The sequence below is a fragment of the Bubalus kerabau genome, chromosome 1 (genome assembly GCF_029407905.1).
Source record: "Bubalus kerabau isolate K-KA32 ecotype Philippines breed swamp buffalo chromosome 1, PCC_UOA_SB_1v2, whole genome shotgun sequence".
Taxonomy (NCBI): domain Eukaryota; kingdom Metazoa; phylum Chordata; class Mammalia; order Artiodactyla; family Bovidae; genus Bubalus; species Bubalus kerabau.
In genome coordinates, this window is record NC_073624.1 from 187,637,910 (window position 1) to 187,656,332 (window position 18,423).

At 56.0% G+C, this 18,423-nt stretch overlaps 1 protein-coding gene and 1 long non-coding RNA gene across 3 annotated transcripts in view; one reads left to right on the forward strand and one right to left on the reverse strand.

The window, feature by feature from the left end:
* Positions 1-18,423, forward strand: part of PTPRS (protein tyrosine phosphatase receptor type S) — a 73,802-nt gene that overhangs the window by 53,728 nt on the left and 1,651 nt on the right. The window contains exons 14-33 of the mRNA XM_055546782.1: positions 1,146-1,754; positions 2,214-2,311; positions 2,880-3,133; positions 3,998-4,091; positions 4,182-4,397; positions 4,875-5,032; positions 5,517-5,528; positions 5,705-5,817; positions 7,339-7,386; positions 8,430-8,527; positions 8,612-8,735; positions 9,324-9,499; positions 9,579-9,698; positions 12,326-12,480; positions 12,584-12,869; positions 13,118-13,296; positions 14,198-14,324; positions 14,418-14,543; positions 17,283-17,437; positions 17,616-17,751. Of these exons, the coding sequence (XP_055402757.1) occupies positions 1,146-1,754; positions 2,214-2,311; positions 2,880-3,133; positions 3,998-4,091; positions 4,182-4,397; positions 4,875-5,032; positions 5,517-5,528; positions 5,705-5,817; positions 7,339-7,386; positions 8,430-8,527; positions 8,612-8,735; positions 9,324-9,499; positions 9,579-9,698; positions 12,326-12,480; positions 12,584-12,869; positions 13,118-13,296; positions 14,198-14,324; positions 14,418-14,543; positions 17,283-17,437; positions 17,616-17,751 (3,284 nt within the window). The remainder of the gene's footprint in view (positions 1-1,145; positions 1,755-2,213; positions 2,312-2,879; positions 3,134-3,997; positions 4,092-4,181; positions 4,398-4,874; positions 5,033-5,516; positions 5,529-5,704; positions 5,818-7,338; positions 7,387-8,429; positions 8,528-8,611; positions 8,736-9,323; positions 9,500-9,578; positions 9,699-12,325; positions 12,481-12,583; positions 12,870-13,117; positions 13,297-14,197; positions 14,325-14,417; positions 14,544-17,282; positions 17,438-17,615; positions 17,752-18,423) is intronic.
* Positions 14,224-18,423, reverse strand: part of LOC129627142 (uncharacterized) — a 41,270-nt gene continuing 37,070 nt past the window's right edge. The window contains exons 2-3 of one of the 2 annotated variants that reach the window (XR_008702447.1): positions 17,596-17,715; positions 14,224-14,306 (exon numbers count right to left, since the gene is read on the reverse strand). This is a non-coding gene — a long non-coding RNA (uncharacterized LOC129627142). Of the gene's footprint in view, positions 14,307-17,320; positions 17,443-17,595; positions 17,716-18,423 lie in introns of those variants that run through there. The other variant, XR_008702443.1, reaches the window with a different exon arrangement.

An 18,423-nucleotide genomic window follows, 5' to 3' on the forward strand; every position in this document is an offset into this window, starting at 1 on the left:
TCCCAGCTCTGATCCCCACAAGCAGGTTGTCATTTCAGGGTCGTGTCTCCATCTCCCCCATGGTACCATGAAGCCTCCTCTCCTGGCAGCCCTGCCTTAGTTTCCCCTCTGGCTCCTCCTATCAGTCCTGAGAGGCTGGTTTTTCACCAGCCAGGATTAGCTGAGTGAGGAGAGAGGCAGCTGTGAAAACCTAAGGGGAGGGCATTGCAGGCAGAGAGCATAACCCAGGCAAAGGCTCAGAGAGAACAAGCTTGGTGTGTTCCAAAACGGAGAAGGGCCCCCACGGCCTGCATCTTTCTTCTCACCACAGACCCTGATATTCAAGGGCTCCCAGTTGGACGCAGCATGCCTTCACACTGTTGCTGGCCCATGTCCCCTACTGTGCTTTTCCCTTGCCTAGTATCCTTGGCATCCAGCATCCAGCTCCCATGTTACCACCTCCAGGAAGCTTCCCATATCTCTCCTGCCTCTCTCAGGGATGTTATGTTAGAGTCATGCTTGCTAAGCAGAACCTGCTGCATACACTGTGACTGTTCATACCACCTTCCATTAAAGGCTCTGATAAGTCCTACAGCAGAGATACCTGGTTTCACGTGTAGCGCTTCAGCACTGCAGGACTTCTCTGGACTTTGATGCATTGATTACTACCCAAACTGTGAGAACCATGGGGGCAGAGACAGGGTTTTAGACACTCCTCCTCCGTTCCGTTGATGCTAATGAGGTGCTGGCAGGAAGCAAGAGATGAATGACTTGTTAACTTGAGATGCATAGATGAGGGCCTGCCGTGGCCTCTGCAGATATTTTCCTTTCTCGGGTCCTCTGCGTCCTCACTGTTCCTCAGTGGCTGTTCCCTCTGCCTGAAGCACTGTTCCCCCCAGACCTCCTTGTGGCTCCCTCTTTCACCTCCAAGTCTCTGCTTTTGAGCACGGCCTTCCCAAGATGGCTTTTAAAAACTGCAGTTCCTTGGGACTTCTCTGGTGGTTCGGTGGTTAGGACTCTCTGCTTTCGCTGCTGAGGGCCCAAGTTCAATACCTGGTTGGGGAACTGAGATCCCACAAGTGGCCAAAAAATTGCCGCCCCACGCTGTGCTCCGGACCTGGGGGTTGATCGCGTGGCCCTGATGCCTGCCCTGTGTCCCCCCACAGTGCTGGGCCGCCCCACCCTGTCGGTGCAGCAGACCCCTGAGGGCAGCCTGCTGGCACGCTGGGAGCCCCCGGCCGGCGCCACTGAGGACGAGGTGCTGGGCTATCGCCTGCAGTTCGGCCGCGAGGACTCGTCCCCCCTGGCCACGCTGGAGTTCCCGCCCACCGAGGACCACTACACCGCATCGGGCGTGCACAAGGGGGCCACGTATGTGTTCCGGCTGGCGGCCCGGAGCCGAGGCGGCCTGGGCGAGGAGGCGGCCGAGGTCTTGAGCATCCCCGAGGACACACCCCGTGGCCACCCACAGATCCTGGAGGCAGCTGGCAATGCCACGGCAGGCACCGTCCTGCTCCGCTGGCTGCCGCCCGTGCCCGCCGAGCGCAACGGGGCCATTATCAAGTACACAGTGGCCGTGCGGGAGGCTGGCGCCCTGGGCCCCGCCCGAGAGACCGAGCTGCCGGCGGCGGCCGAGCCGGGCGCCGAGAACATGCTCACGCTGCAGGGCCTCAAGCCCGACACGGCCTATGACCTCCAAGTGCGGGCCCACACGCGCCGGGGCCCCGGCCCCTACAGCCCCCCTGTCCGCTACCGGACGTTCCTGCGGGACCAAGGTAGGCGCGCGGTGACCCCCGCACCAGAGCCGGACCGGGCCTTGTGCCCACCCCCACCCCAGCCCCCTCCCTCTCCCCTGCCCAGGTAAGTGGTCACTTTTCTGCTTCCACGTGGACGCTCAAGGCGAGTCCGGACCCCGAGGCTCCGGCGTTTGGCAAAGGTGGGACATGCCTAGGTGGCACCGCCGCCCCCACCACCGCCCCCCACCCACCCACCCAACCCGTCCCCCCTCCCCTCCTCTGCCTCCGCCTTCTCTCTGCAGCTGCGCCGTCTCCCGCAGCAGGGACATGGGACAGGGCCAGGCAGGGCCGGGCCAGGGCCAGGCAGTAAGGCCACGGGCACAGCGGACGACAGGGAGCGCCTGGGCCGCCCCACCCCACCCCGTACCTGTGCCCAGCCCCCCAGCACTCATGGGAATCTCTCCTCTGCTCTCTCCCACCTGCTGCTGTGTGGCACAGTCTCACCCAAGAACTTCAAGGTGAAGATGATCATGAAGACATCGGTGCTGCTCAGCTGGGAGTTCCCAGACAACTACAACTCACCCACCCCATACAAGGTGCGCAGCCTCCTGTTGGATCTAGGATGGGGGGTTATGGTGTGCGTGGGGCAGGGCTCAGCTGGGGTTAGAGTATATGTGGGGCGGGGCTTGACCAGGGTGAGGGTGCCATCTGGAGTCAGGGTAGGGGGTCAACTGGACTGGCGACTGGGTGGGATATTGAGGTTCAGTCTGGGTTCGGGGCTTAGTCAGGATTGGGATGCACAGTTGGGACTCAGCAGGGGTCATGGTTCAGTGGGGGAATTAGGGTTCGGTCAGAACTGGGGCTTAGCTGGGGATCAGCTAGAATTTGAGGCTCAGTCTCTCGTCAAGCCTAAGTGTGGAATCAGGACTTTTTAAGGATTGGAACTTTGAGTTGAGACTCGGCTGAATTGAGAATCAACTGGGTTCGGAGCTCAGTCTGGGGTTGAGATTGAGTCTTGGGGTCAAGGCTTGGAATTAGGGCTACAGCTGTGATCGAGGTTCATTCTGGGGTCACAAATCATAGGGTCCAGGCTAAGTCTGGGATCCAGGCTCAGTGAGGACCAGGGCTCAACCTAGAGCTCTGCTGAGCCGACCCACCCCACAGATCCAATACAATGGGCTCACATTGGACGTGGATGGCCGCACCACCAAGAAGCTCATCACTCACCTCAAGCCCAACACCTTCTACAACTTTGTGCTGACCAACCGCGGCAGCAGCCTGGGCGGCCTCCAGCAGACAGTCACGGCCTGGACCGCCTTCAACCTGCTCAGCTCGAAGCCCAGCGTGACCCCCAAGCCCGACTCCGATGGCTTCATCGTGGTGTATCTGCCAGATGGCCAGAGCCCCGTGCCTGTCCAGTAAGCTCAACCCACGCGCTCCAGGGTTTTACATCCCTCCCCCAGTCAGCTGTGTGACTGCCGCTTGACCTCTCAGTACCCCACTTCCCTTGCTGGTCTGTAAAACAGAGACATGGGTGCCTTCTCATGTGGTTGCCCTGAAGGTCCGGGGCCTCTCATAGATGTCCCCACTGAATGTGGCCTCAGCATTCTCTCACACCCTGGCAGGCCTGACCTGCTGCTAGTTTTGGTTCTCAGACTGATGGGGAGACATAGCTGGACACAGACAATCTCAGTCCCATGGTGTGGCAGTGAGAAGCTCAAAGGCTAAGAGTCCCACATTAAGGAGAGGAGTCCTCTGAGAAGCAGGGGGCAATGGAGAGTTACGAGACTGCATGGGTGTGGAAGCTGGGGTTTTGAAGGACATTTGCGAATTTGAGAAGTATACAGTTAGCTCTTGAACAGCACAGGTTTGAATTGCAGGGGTCCACCTATATGCATATTATTTTTATTCAACAAGTCCACACTACAGTACTACACAATCCACAGTTGGTTGAATTCATAGATGGAAAACCATGGATACAGAAGGCCAACTGTACTTACATGTGGATTTTCTACTGTGCAGCGGAGGTTGGCACCCCCTAACCTCCATGTTGTTGAAGGGTCAACTGTCATTGCCCAGGGTAGGCTTTCTAGGCAAAAAGTACAACATGATCAAAACCCTGGAGGCTTGAATCAGAAACTGTAGTCCTACGTGACTTGGGCCATACACCCATGGTGTGAACGGAAGGGAAGATTCAGAGAGGGGTGGTGCCCTCACTCAGCCCAGTAGCATCCCTTGCTCATGATTGTAGACAGCCCTCTGTGATTCTCGTCTCCTGCCAGGAACTACTTCATTGTGATGGTGCCGCTGCGCAAATCTCGTGGTGGTCAGTTCCTGACCCCCCTGGGCAGCCCAGAGGATATGGACCTGGAGGAGGTAAGGGGCTGGGCCCAGACACGTGCCAGCTTTCAGGAGCCCAGTGGCTCCCAGCTGGGTTCTGAACAGCCCACATCTCTGTTCCCACAGCTGATCCAGGACATCGCACGGCTGCAGAGGCGCAGCCTGAGGCACTCGCGTCAGCTGGAGGTCCCCCGGCCCTACATCGCGGCTCGCTTCTCAGTGCTGCCACACACCTTCCATCCTGGGGACCAGAAGCAGTATGGAGGCTTTGACAACAGGGCCCTGGAGCCCGGCCACCGATATGTCCTCTTTGTGCTTGCTGTGCTGCAGAAGAGTGAGCCCGTAAGTCCCGAATGGTGTCTGCCCGCATCCAGAGTGCCCGGAGTGGCCTCAGTCCCCAGAGCCCTGGCCTCAGAGCCAGACGAAGATCCTCCCAGCTCCCTGTGGTCAGAGCTGAGCAGAAGGAAGGATTTGAGGTTGAGGAAATCCCAAGCAGAAGGATTTTTAGAGGAAAGGGCTTTGGAACGAGGGCATTGATGGATGTATGGGAGTTCAGTAAAGAAAAGGCATCCCGGAGTTTGCACGTGCAAAGGTCTGGGATGCAAGAGGAACAAAGAGGACCTAAGAGTGTCTGAAACAGAGTGGAGGAGGGGAAGAGTGAAGATTGGCCAGGGCCAGACCACTATGGTCAGTGTTCTTGGAAGCCATAGGAGGGTTTAGAGCAGGGGATGGACACAGATGTGTGTTTGAGGAAGACTCATTTGGCCACTGTGAGAGCGGTGGGCACGGATGGAAGTCTCCCCCACCCCATTTCTGCAGACATTTGCGGCCAGCCCCTTCTCAGACCCCTTCCAGCTGGACAACCCAGACCCACAGCCCATCGTGGACGGCGAGGAGGGGCTCATCTGGGTGATCGGGCCCGTGCTGGCTGTGGTCTTCATTATCTGCATAGTGATTGCCATCTTGCTCTACAAGAAGTGAGCCCCTTTCGTGTCCCCACTTGACAGGAGGGAGGCCTTCCTAAGGGTGGGAGGTTTGGAAAGATCCAGGGCAAGGTTGTCTTTGAGAATGATCACAGAAGCCATCTGTGGTCCAGACAGGGAAAACAGGGCTCAGAGAGGTTAAGCCACTTGATCAAAGTCACACAGCCTAGGAAATGGCAGGGCTGGCATTCCAACCTGGCCAGTGATTTGACTCCTGTTACGTCCCGTGCAAGATTGGCGGGGGTGGGGGGGGGACGGGGGGCACTCCCTTTTGTCCTGTTAAACGAAGTCACGTGGGACATGTCCCAGCTTAGAAGGCTGAGACCCAAGTTGGAAAGGATTAGCCCCAATTTCTGGAGACCAAGGTTCAGAGGGGGAAAGAAAGCCATCCACAGTCATAGAACAGGCTCTTGATGGCCAGCCTGCCCTCACCTGTCTTCTTTCCCTCCTTCTCACCTGCATCTGCTTTCGGGAGCAGCAAGCCTGATAGGTAAGAACTGGTCCTGCCCTTTGGAGGCTGAGGACAGGGGCTGGGGTGGCACCTCGCCCACGGGATGAGCGGGAACCGAGTTGTTCCAACCGTTGCACATGTGTCTGTGCATGGTTGTGGGAACCCAGGTCACATACAGCTGGGTCACACATCTCTGTCTGTTTGCTCGCACAAAGCAAACGAAAGGACTCTGAGCCCCGCACTAAATGCCTACTGAACAACGCCGACCTCGCCCCCCATCACCCCAAGGACCCCGTGGAAATGAGACGCATTAACTTCCAAACGCCAGGTATGTGCTTATCCCGGGCGCCGGGGACCACACTGATGGGAGGGAGGCAGCACAGTGGGAGATGAAGCGGCCCCCTTGGTAGATCCTTGCCAGCCCCCACTGAACTGTGCCTGATGCAGTTCTTCAGTCCCGATTCCTACGAGGCTCTGGGCGTGGGAGTGTCCTGGGGTTGATGGTGCTTACAATCTAGGGAGATTTTTGAGAAGCTGCATTCAACTGGTGGCTGCTGTCTTCTCCAGGAGCTTAAAGGACATCTTCAAAGACAGAAGCAAACATTTTCTGAGTCCTCAATTCCTTCTGGCAGAAAAAGCTCTGCTTCTGTTCACACCTCTAGTCTTAAGGCCACTCAGTGGTGGGTGTTTGGGTTTTTTCCACCCTCCCTGGGGAAGCGCCCCTAGCAAGGAGCAAAAATTCCACTTCCACCACACTCTCTCTCTCTCCCCGCTTTGTGGTCACATATGGTCATGCTCTCCCAGTTTCATTATAGTCCCCTGTAGATGAAAGAGGATTCTGCTGAGTCCCCTGCCATGCGTGGTGGGAGAACGGAATCAGGACCCTGCCCTTGATCGTCTTCATGTGCAGTCCCCCCCTCATGCCCCCCCCTCCTCCTCAATGGGCTCATGCCAGCTGCTTCTAACCAAATTAAGGGATTTGCAGTTTAACCGAGGGCTGCTGTTCTCTCCTTATGAGCTCATCGCACGGCGACATCTGCTGTTCTCTACCTACACCCTGATCTTCACTCTCTGTCTCTGAACTGCTTCCTGTTAACTTTTGTTTCCAACAAAATGGAGATTTTTAAACATTTAACTGATGGCTGCAGTCCTCCATAAGAAGAGACCACGGGGGCTTTGACGGACTCATGTATCGTCTTGCACGCTTCTCCTAACATTTCTTTCTCTCTTCTATTTCTGGACTGTGTCACGTTAGTCCCATGTTTCTCCAAATGAGGGTTTTGATCATTTATATTTACCTGATGGCTGCAGCCCTCCACAGGCGATCATGAAAAGTCTCATGGCATCCCTTGTAGTCTCTTCTTCTCTCTTCTGTCTCTGGACTAGCTTATGTCAATTCTGTTTCCATCCAGATGAGAATTTTAAATGTATGTGTTTAACTGATGGCCTCTGTCCTTACAGCTCATGGCATGGGCCCATATGTTGTTCTCCTGCCCCCAAGTTTCTCCTTCACCATCCCGCTTCTCCTCTAAAATCCCCTCTGCTGACCCCCAACAAGGGACCCAAGGCCAGGTTGGTTGGGGGTGGCCGGGTGCGGGGATGACAGGTTGATAGAAGAACCTAAAAGCTTTGAGATCTTGCCAAAGTCATAGCTGAAAATCAGGACTCGCCAGTGTCCAGTTGAGGCGATACCCAGCCGCTGCCGTGGGTCCCTCACTCGTTGAAGTTGCTCCGCCCTTTGCATCTATCTGTCCGTCGACCGCTGTGCGCGCACCCGGCGAGGGGCGGGGGGAGGTGGGACACCTCCCCCCGCGTGTTTTCATTTATTTATTGTTTGCTGTTTCTGCAGATTCAGGCCTCAGCAGCCCCCTCAGGGAGCCGGGGTTTCACTTTGAAAGTTAGTTCCGGTGTCTCTCTGTTCTTGGCTTCCTTTCGCTCCTGTTTGTTTTCATCCTTGGTTTCTTCATCCGGCTTCCTCTCTCTCCGCCCACCTGTCCTGCGCTGGCTTCTCGAAGGGGGCAGGGGTCTGGTCCCCTGGGCCCTAAGGTGGCAGGTTGTGACTGCGTGTGTGTGTGAGAAAGAGAGAGAGGCAGGAGGAGAGGGAACGGGGCTGGGAGCAGGGATGTAGGGCACAGGTGTGTGTCAAAATACATGCGAGAGGCAGGGGGACCCACCAGTCAAATAGACACCAGCCTCAGCCCTCTTAGACGTGGGCCCTGGGGCAGCACCCAGGGACTCGGGACAACAGCTCTTCAGCAGTCAACTCGGCAAGTCCCTATAGATTCAACACCGGTGCTTGGGTGCTGGCACACAGCTGTCAGTTTCCCTCCCGGTAGCTGCTGAGTGAGTGAGTGTGTGTGTGTGTGTGTGTGCATGCGTGGCCGCTGGGCCCCCAGGAGAGAGGAGTCTGGCAGGCCTGAAGATGGGGAAGAAGCACCCACGCCCACCCCATCATCCTACACACACATACGCCGTGCATCCCCTCCCCGGCCCCTCAGCTCCACCTGGCAGAGGACTTTTTGGTCTCTTCGATCGCCAAGGGGGCAGCCTCCTGCCCTCACCAGGGGGACACTATTCCAGAAGGTTCAGCCAGCCACATCTGCTTCTTCATCTCTGTGTCACTTGCCTGCTTCTTGCCACGAGGCACTAGGAGCTTAAAGTCCTGCGGGGCAACCCTCCCCCAGCACCTGCCTCCCCAGCTGGTTGTCGGGGGGGGGGGCCTGGGGAGGGTGGGGGAGACTCCACCTAGTGCCCCTCCTCCAGGCCTGGGTTCCTCGCCCCCATGGGGCCCACCCCAAACCTTCCTCTTCCCCGCCACCCCCTCTAACCCGCAGCTCGTCCATCGCAGACTCACTCCGTAGAGCACCCCCTGTCCCCTCCCCTCCCCGGCCTGGCCCTCCCGAGTGACTGGCCACATGGGCGGGTCTGCTCTCCCTGCAGGCATGCTCAGCCACCCGCCCATCCCCATCGGGGACATGGCGGAGCACACAGAACGACTCAAGGCCAACGACAGCCTCAAGCTGTCCCAGGAGTATGAGGTGAGCCAGCCCCCCCTCCGCCTCCCACCCTCCTGGGGCCCACAGACGCCTTCCCTGACATCTCCCACCTCCTGCTTCTCATAGTCCATTGACCCGGGCCAGCAGTTCACGTGGGAGCACTCCAACCTGGAAGTGAACAAGCCCAAGAACCGCTATGCCAACGTCATCGCCTACGACCACTCCCGCGTAATCCTTCAGCCCATCGAAGGTAGCGTGTGGGGTCCCAGGCTCCTCCCCAGCAACCTTGGCCTGTCCTCATTCCACGGAGAACACGTAGATCCCATGTCTCCTCTTGGCCAGGGGGGCCAGGACAGAGTGGACTAGCTAGGAGATAGGTAAGGAAACTGAGGCCTGGTCCAACCCTACCCAGAAGCCATTGAGAAGTTTAGGATCTGTATTTAACTGGTGGCTGCTGTCCACTACAGATTTCCATCCATTCTTTACATGTGTAGCTCTTATCAGGGCAGCTTCGCCACAGAGGCCATTTGTCAATGTCTGGGGATATTTTTGTTGTCACAGCTTGGGGTGGGGTGGTGTTGGCATCTTGAGGGTGGAGGCCAGGGATGCTGCTCAGTACCTTGCAATGCAAAGGACAGCTCCCGACATAGAACAGTCTATCTCCAAACAGCAGTAATGTTGAGGCAGAGAAAGCATGGAGTATATGCACCACGATTTCCTTAGGGATAGACTGGGGCAGTCTCGGAGGGCTTCCTTTAAGCGGTGGACCAGGTGGAGCCAGCCTAGAAGGATAGAGCACCCCCACTGATCTCTAGTTTCTCCGCCACCCCCGGCCTAGGCATCGTGGGCAGCGATTACATTAATGCCAACTACGTGGACGGCTACCGGCGGCAGAACGCGTACATCGCCACACAGGGGCCACTGCCGGAGACCTTCGGCGACTTCTGGCGCATGGTGTGGGAGCAGCGCTCGGCCACCATTGTTATGATGACGCGGCTAGAGGAGAAATCACGGGTGAGGCCTGGGCCCTGCGGCCCCCAAGCCCTGTGCCGGCCCCGGCCCACGCTCACCTGTGTTCTCTCACCTGGTGCAGATCAAATGCGACCAGTACTGGCCCAACAGGGGCACGGAGACCTACGGCTTCATCCAGGTCACGCTGCTGGACACCATCGAGCTGGCCACGTTCTGCGTGAGGACGTTCTCCCTGCACAAGGTAGGGCCCGGATGGAACTGGGGGGCTGTGGGAGGGGGCGATGGTGGGCGGAGAAGGGAGATGAGCTTCTGCCCTGGGAACTCCCCATTGGACGGAAGAGAAACCACATTGACCCAGGCTGGGTGCATTCTCAAGCAGTCACTTTACGGATGGGGACACTGAGCCTCAGGGGAGTGGCTCTTGTCTGCAGCCACAGCAGGACAAACCAGCAGAATCCAGCTTAGCAATGAACCTCTCCTCCCCTCACCAGCAGTCACCAGCCCCCACCCCGAGATCAGTCTTGACCCCTTCCCTCACCCAGCCTGGGTTTATGGCAGGGTCTTGGCCATGCAGTAGGGGGGCCTCCAGCCTTAGATGGAGGACAGAGCAGGCAGTTGGGGCTGAGGTAGACAGAATCTTTAACTGATGGCTGCTGCCCATCACATGATTCCCTGTATCTCACTCAGTGATTCTAGGTTGCAGCATTTTGCCATTCAGGGGATATTTGGCGATGTCTGGGGGCACTTTGAATATTTTTATTGACATATAGTTGATTCACAATGTTAACTTCTGCTGTAGTGATTTAGTTATATGTATACATAATTTTTTTGATATTCTTTTCCATTATAGTTTATCACAGGATATTGAGTGTAGTTCCCTGTGCTGTAGGACCCTGATATTTATCCATTCTGTATCTATAATAGCTTCCATCTGCTGACCCCCGTCTCCCGCTCCAGCCCTGCCTCGACCCCCTCCCCCTTGGCAACAAGTCTGGTTTCTATATCCACGAGTCTCTTTCTGTTTTTTAGATAAGTTCATTTGTGCCATATTTTAGATTCTGCATATATTATCATATGATAGTGTTATATGTGATAGCATATGTGATATCATATATCATAAGTGTTATATGATACTTTGACTTTTTATCATGTGATACCATGATATTTTTTATCATACGATTCTTTGACTTTTTTCATTCAGTATAATAATCTCTAGGCCTATCCCTATTGCTTCAAATGGCATTGGATCATTCTTTCCTGTGGCTGAGTGGTACATTGTACTTATGTGTCACGTCTTTATCCATTCATCTGTCAGCAGACATTTAGATTGTCTCTGTGTCCTGGTGGTTGTAAATAGTGCTGCTATGGACACAGGGGTGCCTGTATGTTATTGGAGTTTTGTTTCCAGATATATGGCGAGGAGTGGGATTGTTGGATCATACGTAGTTCTATTTTTAGTTTTTTGAAGAACCTCTCCTGTTCTCCGCGGTGGCTGCACCAATTAGTATTCCTACCGCCGGTGTTGGAGGGTTCCCTTTTCTCTGCATCCTCTCCATCCCTTGGAATTTGTAGTTTTTGATGTATTTCTTTGAAGAAATGTCTACATCTTCTGACCATTATTCAATTAGGTTTGTTTTTTGTTGAGCTGAATGAGTTCTTTATCTATTTTGGAGATTAAGCCCCTTGGTTGCATGGTTGGCACATTTTTTTTCTCCCATGCTGTAGGCTGTCTTTTCGTTGTGTTGATGATTTCCTTTGCTATGCAAAGGCTTGTAAGTTTCATTAGGGTGCCATTTGTATATTTTTATTTCTAGTGCCTTGGACTGGGGACACTTTTTATTGTCATGTAGGGAGAGAGAGGTGCTCTGGCATTACTGTGTTTCCCTGGCAGCCAGCCACGTGCCCTTACATAGAGCCTGTGCCTGGCACAGGTGCCAGAAACCTGAGTAAAAAGACAAGAGTAAGGGTTTTCAGTTGATTCATGCATTAAGCAGACACTTGTGTGTCAAATACCGCTCTGGTGGGGCTTACAGTCTAGTGGACAACACGTGGACAACAAATATGAAAAAAAACCCAGGAATCTTACACATAAGAGAAAAGTAAAACAGGGAAGAATAGAGTATGTAGTGGAAGACCTGGAGTTGGTGAGGAAAGGAGTTTTGCAGAGATCTGGGGGCGGCATTCCTGGCAGAGGGCACAGCACATGCAAAGGCCCTAGGTGTTTTGGGAGTGAGGAGTCCTGTGGCTGGAGCAGAGGGTGGGAGGAGGTAAGGGCAGGGAGGGGATGGGAGGAGGTGCAGAACCTTGTGGGTTGCAGGGGCAGGGGCAACTCTGGCTTTTAGCCCAGGGAGGGCTGTGGGCAGAGGAGCTGGGGGGTACCAAACTCGGGTGCTCACCAGCACCCTCTGGCTGCTGTGGAGGGAATAGATTGTGGGGACACCCAGGGGGAACAGGTGACTGCTCTGGTCTGGATGGATGACGGTGAGCTGGACTAAGGTAATCACCATGGAGGGGGCGAGTGAGAAGTGGGCAGGCTTGGGATAGACTTTGAAAGCTGTGCTGACTGATGCTGCATGTGGACAGGCAGGAGAAGGGAGTCAAGAGCGACTCCTCCTACATTTTGGCCAGAGTGCGTGGAAGGACAGTGCCACCATCATCAGCTGAGATGGGGGAGCAGGTTTAGGGAGAAATGGGGAGCAGTGCACGAAGATGCTGGGGACACTCTGAAGTGGAGACACCCCCACACCCTGGAGCAGCTGGGCACCCAAATCAGGCGCTCAAGGACATGGTGGTCTGGAGGCATGAACTTGGGCCCCCGGCACATGGGTGGTGGGCTGCATTGACCAACAGTGTCCCTGGCACCCCCAGAATGGCTCCAGCGAGAAACGGGAGGTCCGGCAGTTCCAGTTCACGGCATGGCCGGACCACGGGGTGCCTGAGTACCCGACGCCATTCCTGGCTTTCCTGCGGAGAGTCAAGACTTGCAACCCGCCGGACGCGGGCCCCATCGTGGTCCACTGCAGGTACCTGGCCCCCGCGCCTTCACTCCCGGCTCCCTTCTGCGCCCTGTCCCCCATTCTCCCCTGGCCCTCGGGTGCCCCCTGACGGCCCCCTCCATCTTCACAGTGCGGGTGTGGGCCGCACAGGCTGCTTTATCGTCATTGATGCCATGCTGGAGCGTATCAAGCCGGAGAAGACGGTGGACGTGTACGGCCACGTGACCCTCATGCGGTCCCAGCGCAACTACATGGTGCAGACGGAAGACCAGTACAGCTTCATCCACGAGGCCCTGCTGGAGGCCGTGGGCTGCGGCAATACGGAGGTGCCTGCCCGCAGCCTCTACGCCTACATCCAGAAGCTGACGCAGGTGGAGCCAGGCGAGCACGTCACTGGCATGGAACTCGAGTTCAAGGTGGGTGGGGAGGAACGAGTAGAGGATGCTGTGCTTGGGTGGGGGAGAGGGGGCTAAGCAGGAGACCAGAGTTCTTTCTCTCCACCCCCCCCCCCCATTAAGGGGACCAGAGGGTCGAAGGGCTGGTGTTGCCCTGCCCGCCATGGCCCTGCTAGCCCTCTGGCTGAAAACACACAGCCTGCCCGCCACCCAGGGAAATTGGGTCCCCAGATGGAGGCTGTCCTGATGTCATCCCCTCGTCTCCACAGCGGCTGGCCAACTCCAAAGCCCACACATCCCGCTTCATCAGTGCCAATCTGCCTTGTAACAAGTTCAAGAACCGCCTGGTTAACATCATGCCCTACGAGAGCACCCGGGTCTGCCTACAACCCATCCGGGGCGTGGAAGGCTCCGACTACATTAACGCCAGCTTCATTGATGGTTACAGGTAAACCTAGCCCTGGCCACTACCGGGGCTCCAGTCCTGCATGGGAGAGAGCTCGAGAGACCCTGCCAGCCCCATGCAGTCACAGCTGGGGTGGAGAGACTCTTTAGATATGCATTTAACCGACGGCTGCTGGCTGGAACATGATCACATCTGTCCATCTTTCTCAGAGAAAAGCATCGATCTGGGCAGTTCTGCCCACCAGGGGAAACTTGATAGTATCTGGGGATGTTTTTGATGGTTAAAATGGGACTTGAGAGAGGAGGGTTAGTACTGGCATCTAGGGCTTCCCTGGTGGCTCAGATTGGTAACGAATCTGCCTGCAATGCAGAAGACTCGGGTTCAGTCCTTGGATCAGGAAGATCCCCTGGAGGAGGAAACGGCAATCCACTCCAGTATTCCTGTCTGAGGAATCCCCATGAACAGAGGAGCCTGGTGGGCTACAGTGCGTGGGGTCGCAAAGAGACACGACTGAGCACTAACACTTTCTAGTGGGCAGAGGCCAGGGATGCTGCTGGACACCCCACTGGGTACAGAGCGGCGGCCCATCGCAGTCATCCAGTCCCGAACGTCAGTAGTGCCAAGGTTGAGAAGCCCTGAGCAAAGGAGGGTGTTCTGAGAATGGGCGGCTATATGTAGCCCTGGAGGGGAGCCTGGCCTGAGCAGACAATGGATATTAACTTAATGCCCCTGGAGGGGGCGGAGAATGAAAGCAGAGACGCCTGCAGACAGTCCCACAACTTCCTCGCGAAGTTGGAGTAATTCCGAGGCTGGTGGTCTCTCCAGGTGCAGAACAGGATTCTTTGGGGGGTTGAACCAGATCGGGAGGGAGATGGTGCTTGGGCCTGGGTCTCCCTGGGGCCCTAGACTCACCGCTGCCACCGCCTCACCTCCCCGCTCACAGGCAGCAGAAGGCCTACATTGCCACACAGGGCCCGCTGGCGGAAACCACGGAGGACTTCTGGCGCATGCTCTGGGAGAACAACTCGACCATCGTGGTGATGCTGACCAAGCTGAGGGAGATGGGCCGGGTGAGCCGGGGACCGTCCAGGGCTGGGCGGGGGAGGGAGGGGCCGAGGGGTGGGGTGGGGCGGGGCTGACCACAGCGCCCACCTGCCCCCCAGGAGAAGTGTCACCAGTACTGGCCGGCCGAGCGCTCCGCCCGCTACCAGTACTTCGTGGTGGATCCTATGGCGGAATACAACATGCCTCAGTACATCCTGCGGGAGTTCAAGGTCACGGACGCCCGGGTAAGTACAGGGACAGACCCTCCAGGCAGCTCACCGTTCCCCTGCTGGTCTGGAGAGGGCTTTCCTGGTTGGGGAGTGGAAGCAAAGGCCCAGGGGTTGGGTGGAAGAGGAGTGCGTGGGCCAGCTGGACAGTCACTCCCACCACCGAGTAGGTGGAAGAGAGGACCATGACCCCGTGGTGTCCCCCTCAGAGCACGTGTCACACTGCTCACTGAGGGACATAGTCCAAGGCGATCATGTAAAAGGGAGTAAGTGGGGCATTAGCTGGGAAGCAGCAACCACGGAGGGCAGCATTAGAGGGCTGAAGGCAGGCTGGGGGAAAGGTGATGGGTTGATGGTGTCAAGTGGCCGCTGTAGATGGGAAAAGAGTGGTAGACAGTGGGGGGTGGGGGCAGGTACTAGGAATTGGAACCATTGTATGGAGAGAGAGAATGGAGAGAGTAGATGGTGTTGGCTGGAGAAGACCCAGCGGAGGCGCGTGGTGATGGGAGAGGGCAGGTATTAGATGGGGTCCGATGAAGACTGTTAGGTGACAGAGAATAGAAGTTAGTGCCGGAATTGGAGAATCCATGGGTAGAATGATGGGGCATGACAATGTCAGTCCAGATGTTACCAGTGGACAGTGGACCCTGGTGGACAAAGCACTGCTGGTCACTGTGCTTGGGTAGTTCAGGATGGCACCACTGGGTGGGCTGAATGGGGGACTGGAGACTCAGTGAACAACGTCACTGCTGGGTGATAGAGGAGGGTGGTAAACAGGATGGTCTTAGATGAGAGGAGGTGGGGTTGGAGACTAGGATGTCCAGACAGAAGCGGATGGAGAATGCCAGTAGAGCACGGAACTGCGGCTTGGCGAAGGGTGATGTGTTATCAGCGGTGGATGGAGAAAGGTGAGATTGGAAAGGGCAGGTGTTTGGCCAGTGGCAGATGGAATAAAATGAAGAGGAAACGATTTGAAGAGTAAAAGGAACAATGAACATTCAGTGATAGACAGTACTGTTGATGGTCCAAGAGAGAGGAAGGCGGGATTGGAGAAAGTGTTAGGTGATGGAGGATGGAGACCATCTAAATCACATGGCATCGCTGGACTGCAGCATTTAATGCAGAGACTGTGAGTGGGAAAAGGTAAGTGATGAGGGAAGGAGGGTGGAGAACGTCAGTGGTCCTGACATAATGGAATGTCTAATGGTCCTTAGAGGGGGAAGAAGGATGGATTGCTAAGGATGAATTGTGAAAAGTGGTGCCGTTGGGTCATGATAAATGAAAGGTGGAAGAGAGTCATGATGATGGACGGCACGGCTTGGTAGTGGGAAGCGAGTATTGGCGAGATAGGTGGTTGAGTGGTGGGGATGAGGGTTAGAGATGGACAGTTGAGTGGTGGATATGAGGATCCAACAGGTTCAGTGGTGGGAGTAAGGATTAGACAGATGGATGGTTGAGTGGTGGGTTGAGGATTGGAGAGATGAGTGGCTTACTGCTGGGGATGAGGATTGGACAGATGGATAGATGAGTGGTGGGGATGAAGATTTGAATGATGGATGGTGGGGTGGTGGGGATGAATGGACAGATAGATGGTTGAGTAGTGGAGATGAGTGTACTGGATAGATGGAAGGTTGAGTTTTGGGGATGAAGATTGGAGAAATGGATGGTTGAGTATTGGGGATTAAGATCGAAGAGGTTGAGTAGTGGCGATAAGGATTAGAGAGATGGGTGGTTTAATGGTAGGGATAAGGATTAGAGACATGGAGGGTTGAGTGATGAGTTGAGAATTGGAGAGGTGAGTGGTTTAATGGTGGGAATGAGGATAGGAGAGATGGAAGGTGATTGTTGGGGCTGAGGATTGGAGAAATGGATAGCTGAGTGGTGGGGATGAAGATCCAAGAGGTTGAGTGGTGCAATAAGGATTAGAGAGATGGATGGTTGAGTGGTGGGGATGAGGATTATAGAGACGGATGGTTGAATGCTGGGGATGAGGATTGGAGAGGTGAGTGGTTGAGATTTAGATTGTACAGATGGATGGTTGTGTCATGGGGATGAGGACTGGAGAGACAGATGGTTGAGCGGTGGAGATGGAGAAAGTTAATGGGAGGTGGCATTACCAGATGTTCAAGGATTATGAACTACGTAAGTGGATGATAAAAGTTAGGAGGCAAAAGCAGGTAGAAGACGATGAATTTCCAGTGGTGGCTGGTGGAAGATGGCGCCCTTGAGTGGTGAGGGATAGGAGATTATAGGGCTGGTGAGTGGGAAGATGATGTCCCTGGTGGAAGGTGATGCTGTTGGGAGGTGACGGTATGGGGACAGTGCTCTTTTACTCGAAGACGATGAGAGAGGAGGTTGCCAGGGAGATGGAGAGTGGGTCAAGGGCAGATGTTGGGTGTACCATGGGACAGTGCAGAATGGAGGATAAGGGACAGGAATGGTGTTGGTGTCACTTGGGTCGTGGTGGATGGGTTTGGAGCTGTGCAGAGAGCAGCAGTCGGGGGATGGGGGTGAACGATTGCCATGTGAGATGGTGTTGCTGGATGAAGTTAAATGGTGAGGAGGATGGACTTGGCAGCCTTGGGTGGTACAGACGAAGTTGGAGCATCTCAACAAAAGATGGTGTGGGACAAGGAGGGTGGATGGCGGAGGGTGAGGAAGGGTGGAGAGTGGCATTGGTGCAGCTTGTGGTTGGCAAGGGTGACTGCCACTGACCTTGATAACAGGACCCGCGCTCTCTCTCTCTCTCCGTTCCAGGACGGCCAGTCCCGGACTGTCCGGCAGTTCCAGTTCACGGACTGGCCGGAGCAGGGCGTGCCAAAGTCAGGGGAGGGCTTCATTGACTTCATCGGCCAAGTGCACAAGACCAAGGAACAGTTTGGCCAGGACGGCCCCATCTCTGTCCACTGCAGGTGAGCTGCCCGTGGTGGGAAGCTGAGTCTTTACGAGCACAGCCTTGGGCACTCCCGCTGGGGCTCTTTCCATCCCTGGGGCAGGAGGCTTCAGAGCAGGCAGGATGGGAATTGGGCAGCTGAGCCAGGCTCCCCACACACCCACCCCCTGAACTCACCTGTGCACTCGCCCTGACAGCGCCGGCGTGGGCAGGACGGGCGTCTTCATCACGCTCAGCATCGTGTTGGAGCGGATGCGGTACGAGGGTGTGGTGGACATCTTCCAGACAGTGAAGATGCTGCGGACCCAGAGGCCAGCCATGGTGCAGATGGAGGTGAGGCGGGGGAGTTGCGGGGGCGGGGAGGGCAGCCTGGCCTCACGCTGATGCCGCCACCAGCCTCTGTTCTCTCCTCTGTGCAGTGGGCACAGCCACCCCCCACTCCCAGGATTGTCAAGGGTAAAAGGTCCTCAGCCCCTCCTGCTTTGGGCTGACCCAAGAGTAAGCCAAAGGCCAGAGCTGAGAAGCGTCGCTCGGAATGAACAGAGATGGGTCCCCTCTCCTGGCCCCAGGGTCTCAGTGAGGTCCAGCTCAGCCAGGACCCTGGCAGGGGTCATGGATCCTGAAGCCAGGCCCAGAGTCCCACCATCATGTTGACAGTGGGCACCTTTGCTTGGACCATGCAGTGTCTCCAGGTCACACAGCGGTTTGAAGTGGAGCTGGGATTCGTACCCCAGTCAGTCTCATCCACAGCCCTCAGAACGGTCAGCAGTAGAGCTGAGTCCATGGAGGGAACAGTTGGGTTGGGAGCACTGTACTTCCCCGTGCTCTCGGCCACCTCATAAGCAGACCCTACTCTAAGCCAGAGTCAGAGCCCTGGCAGGTGGAGGGGGAGCCAGTTTGTGTCTGCACCCATTGCTGGGTCCGTTCCTCATCTGGCTTGAGACCCAGAAGTGGGTGGAAGATCCCCCTCTGTTCTCACAGAGATACTCCAGGGATGAGAAGAGG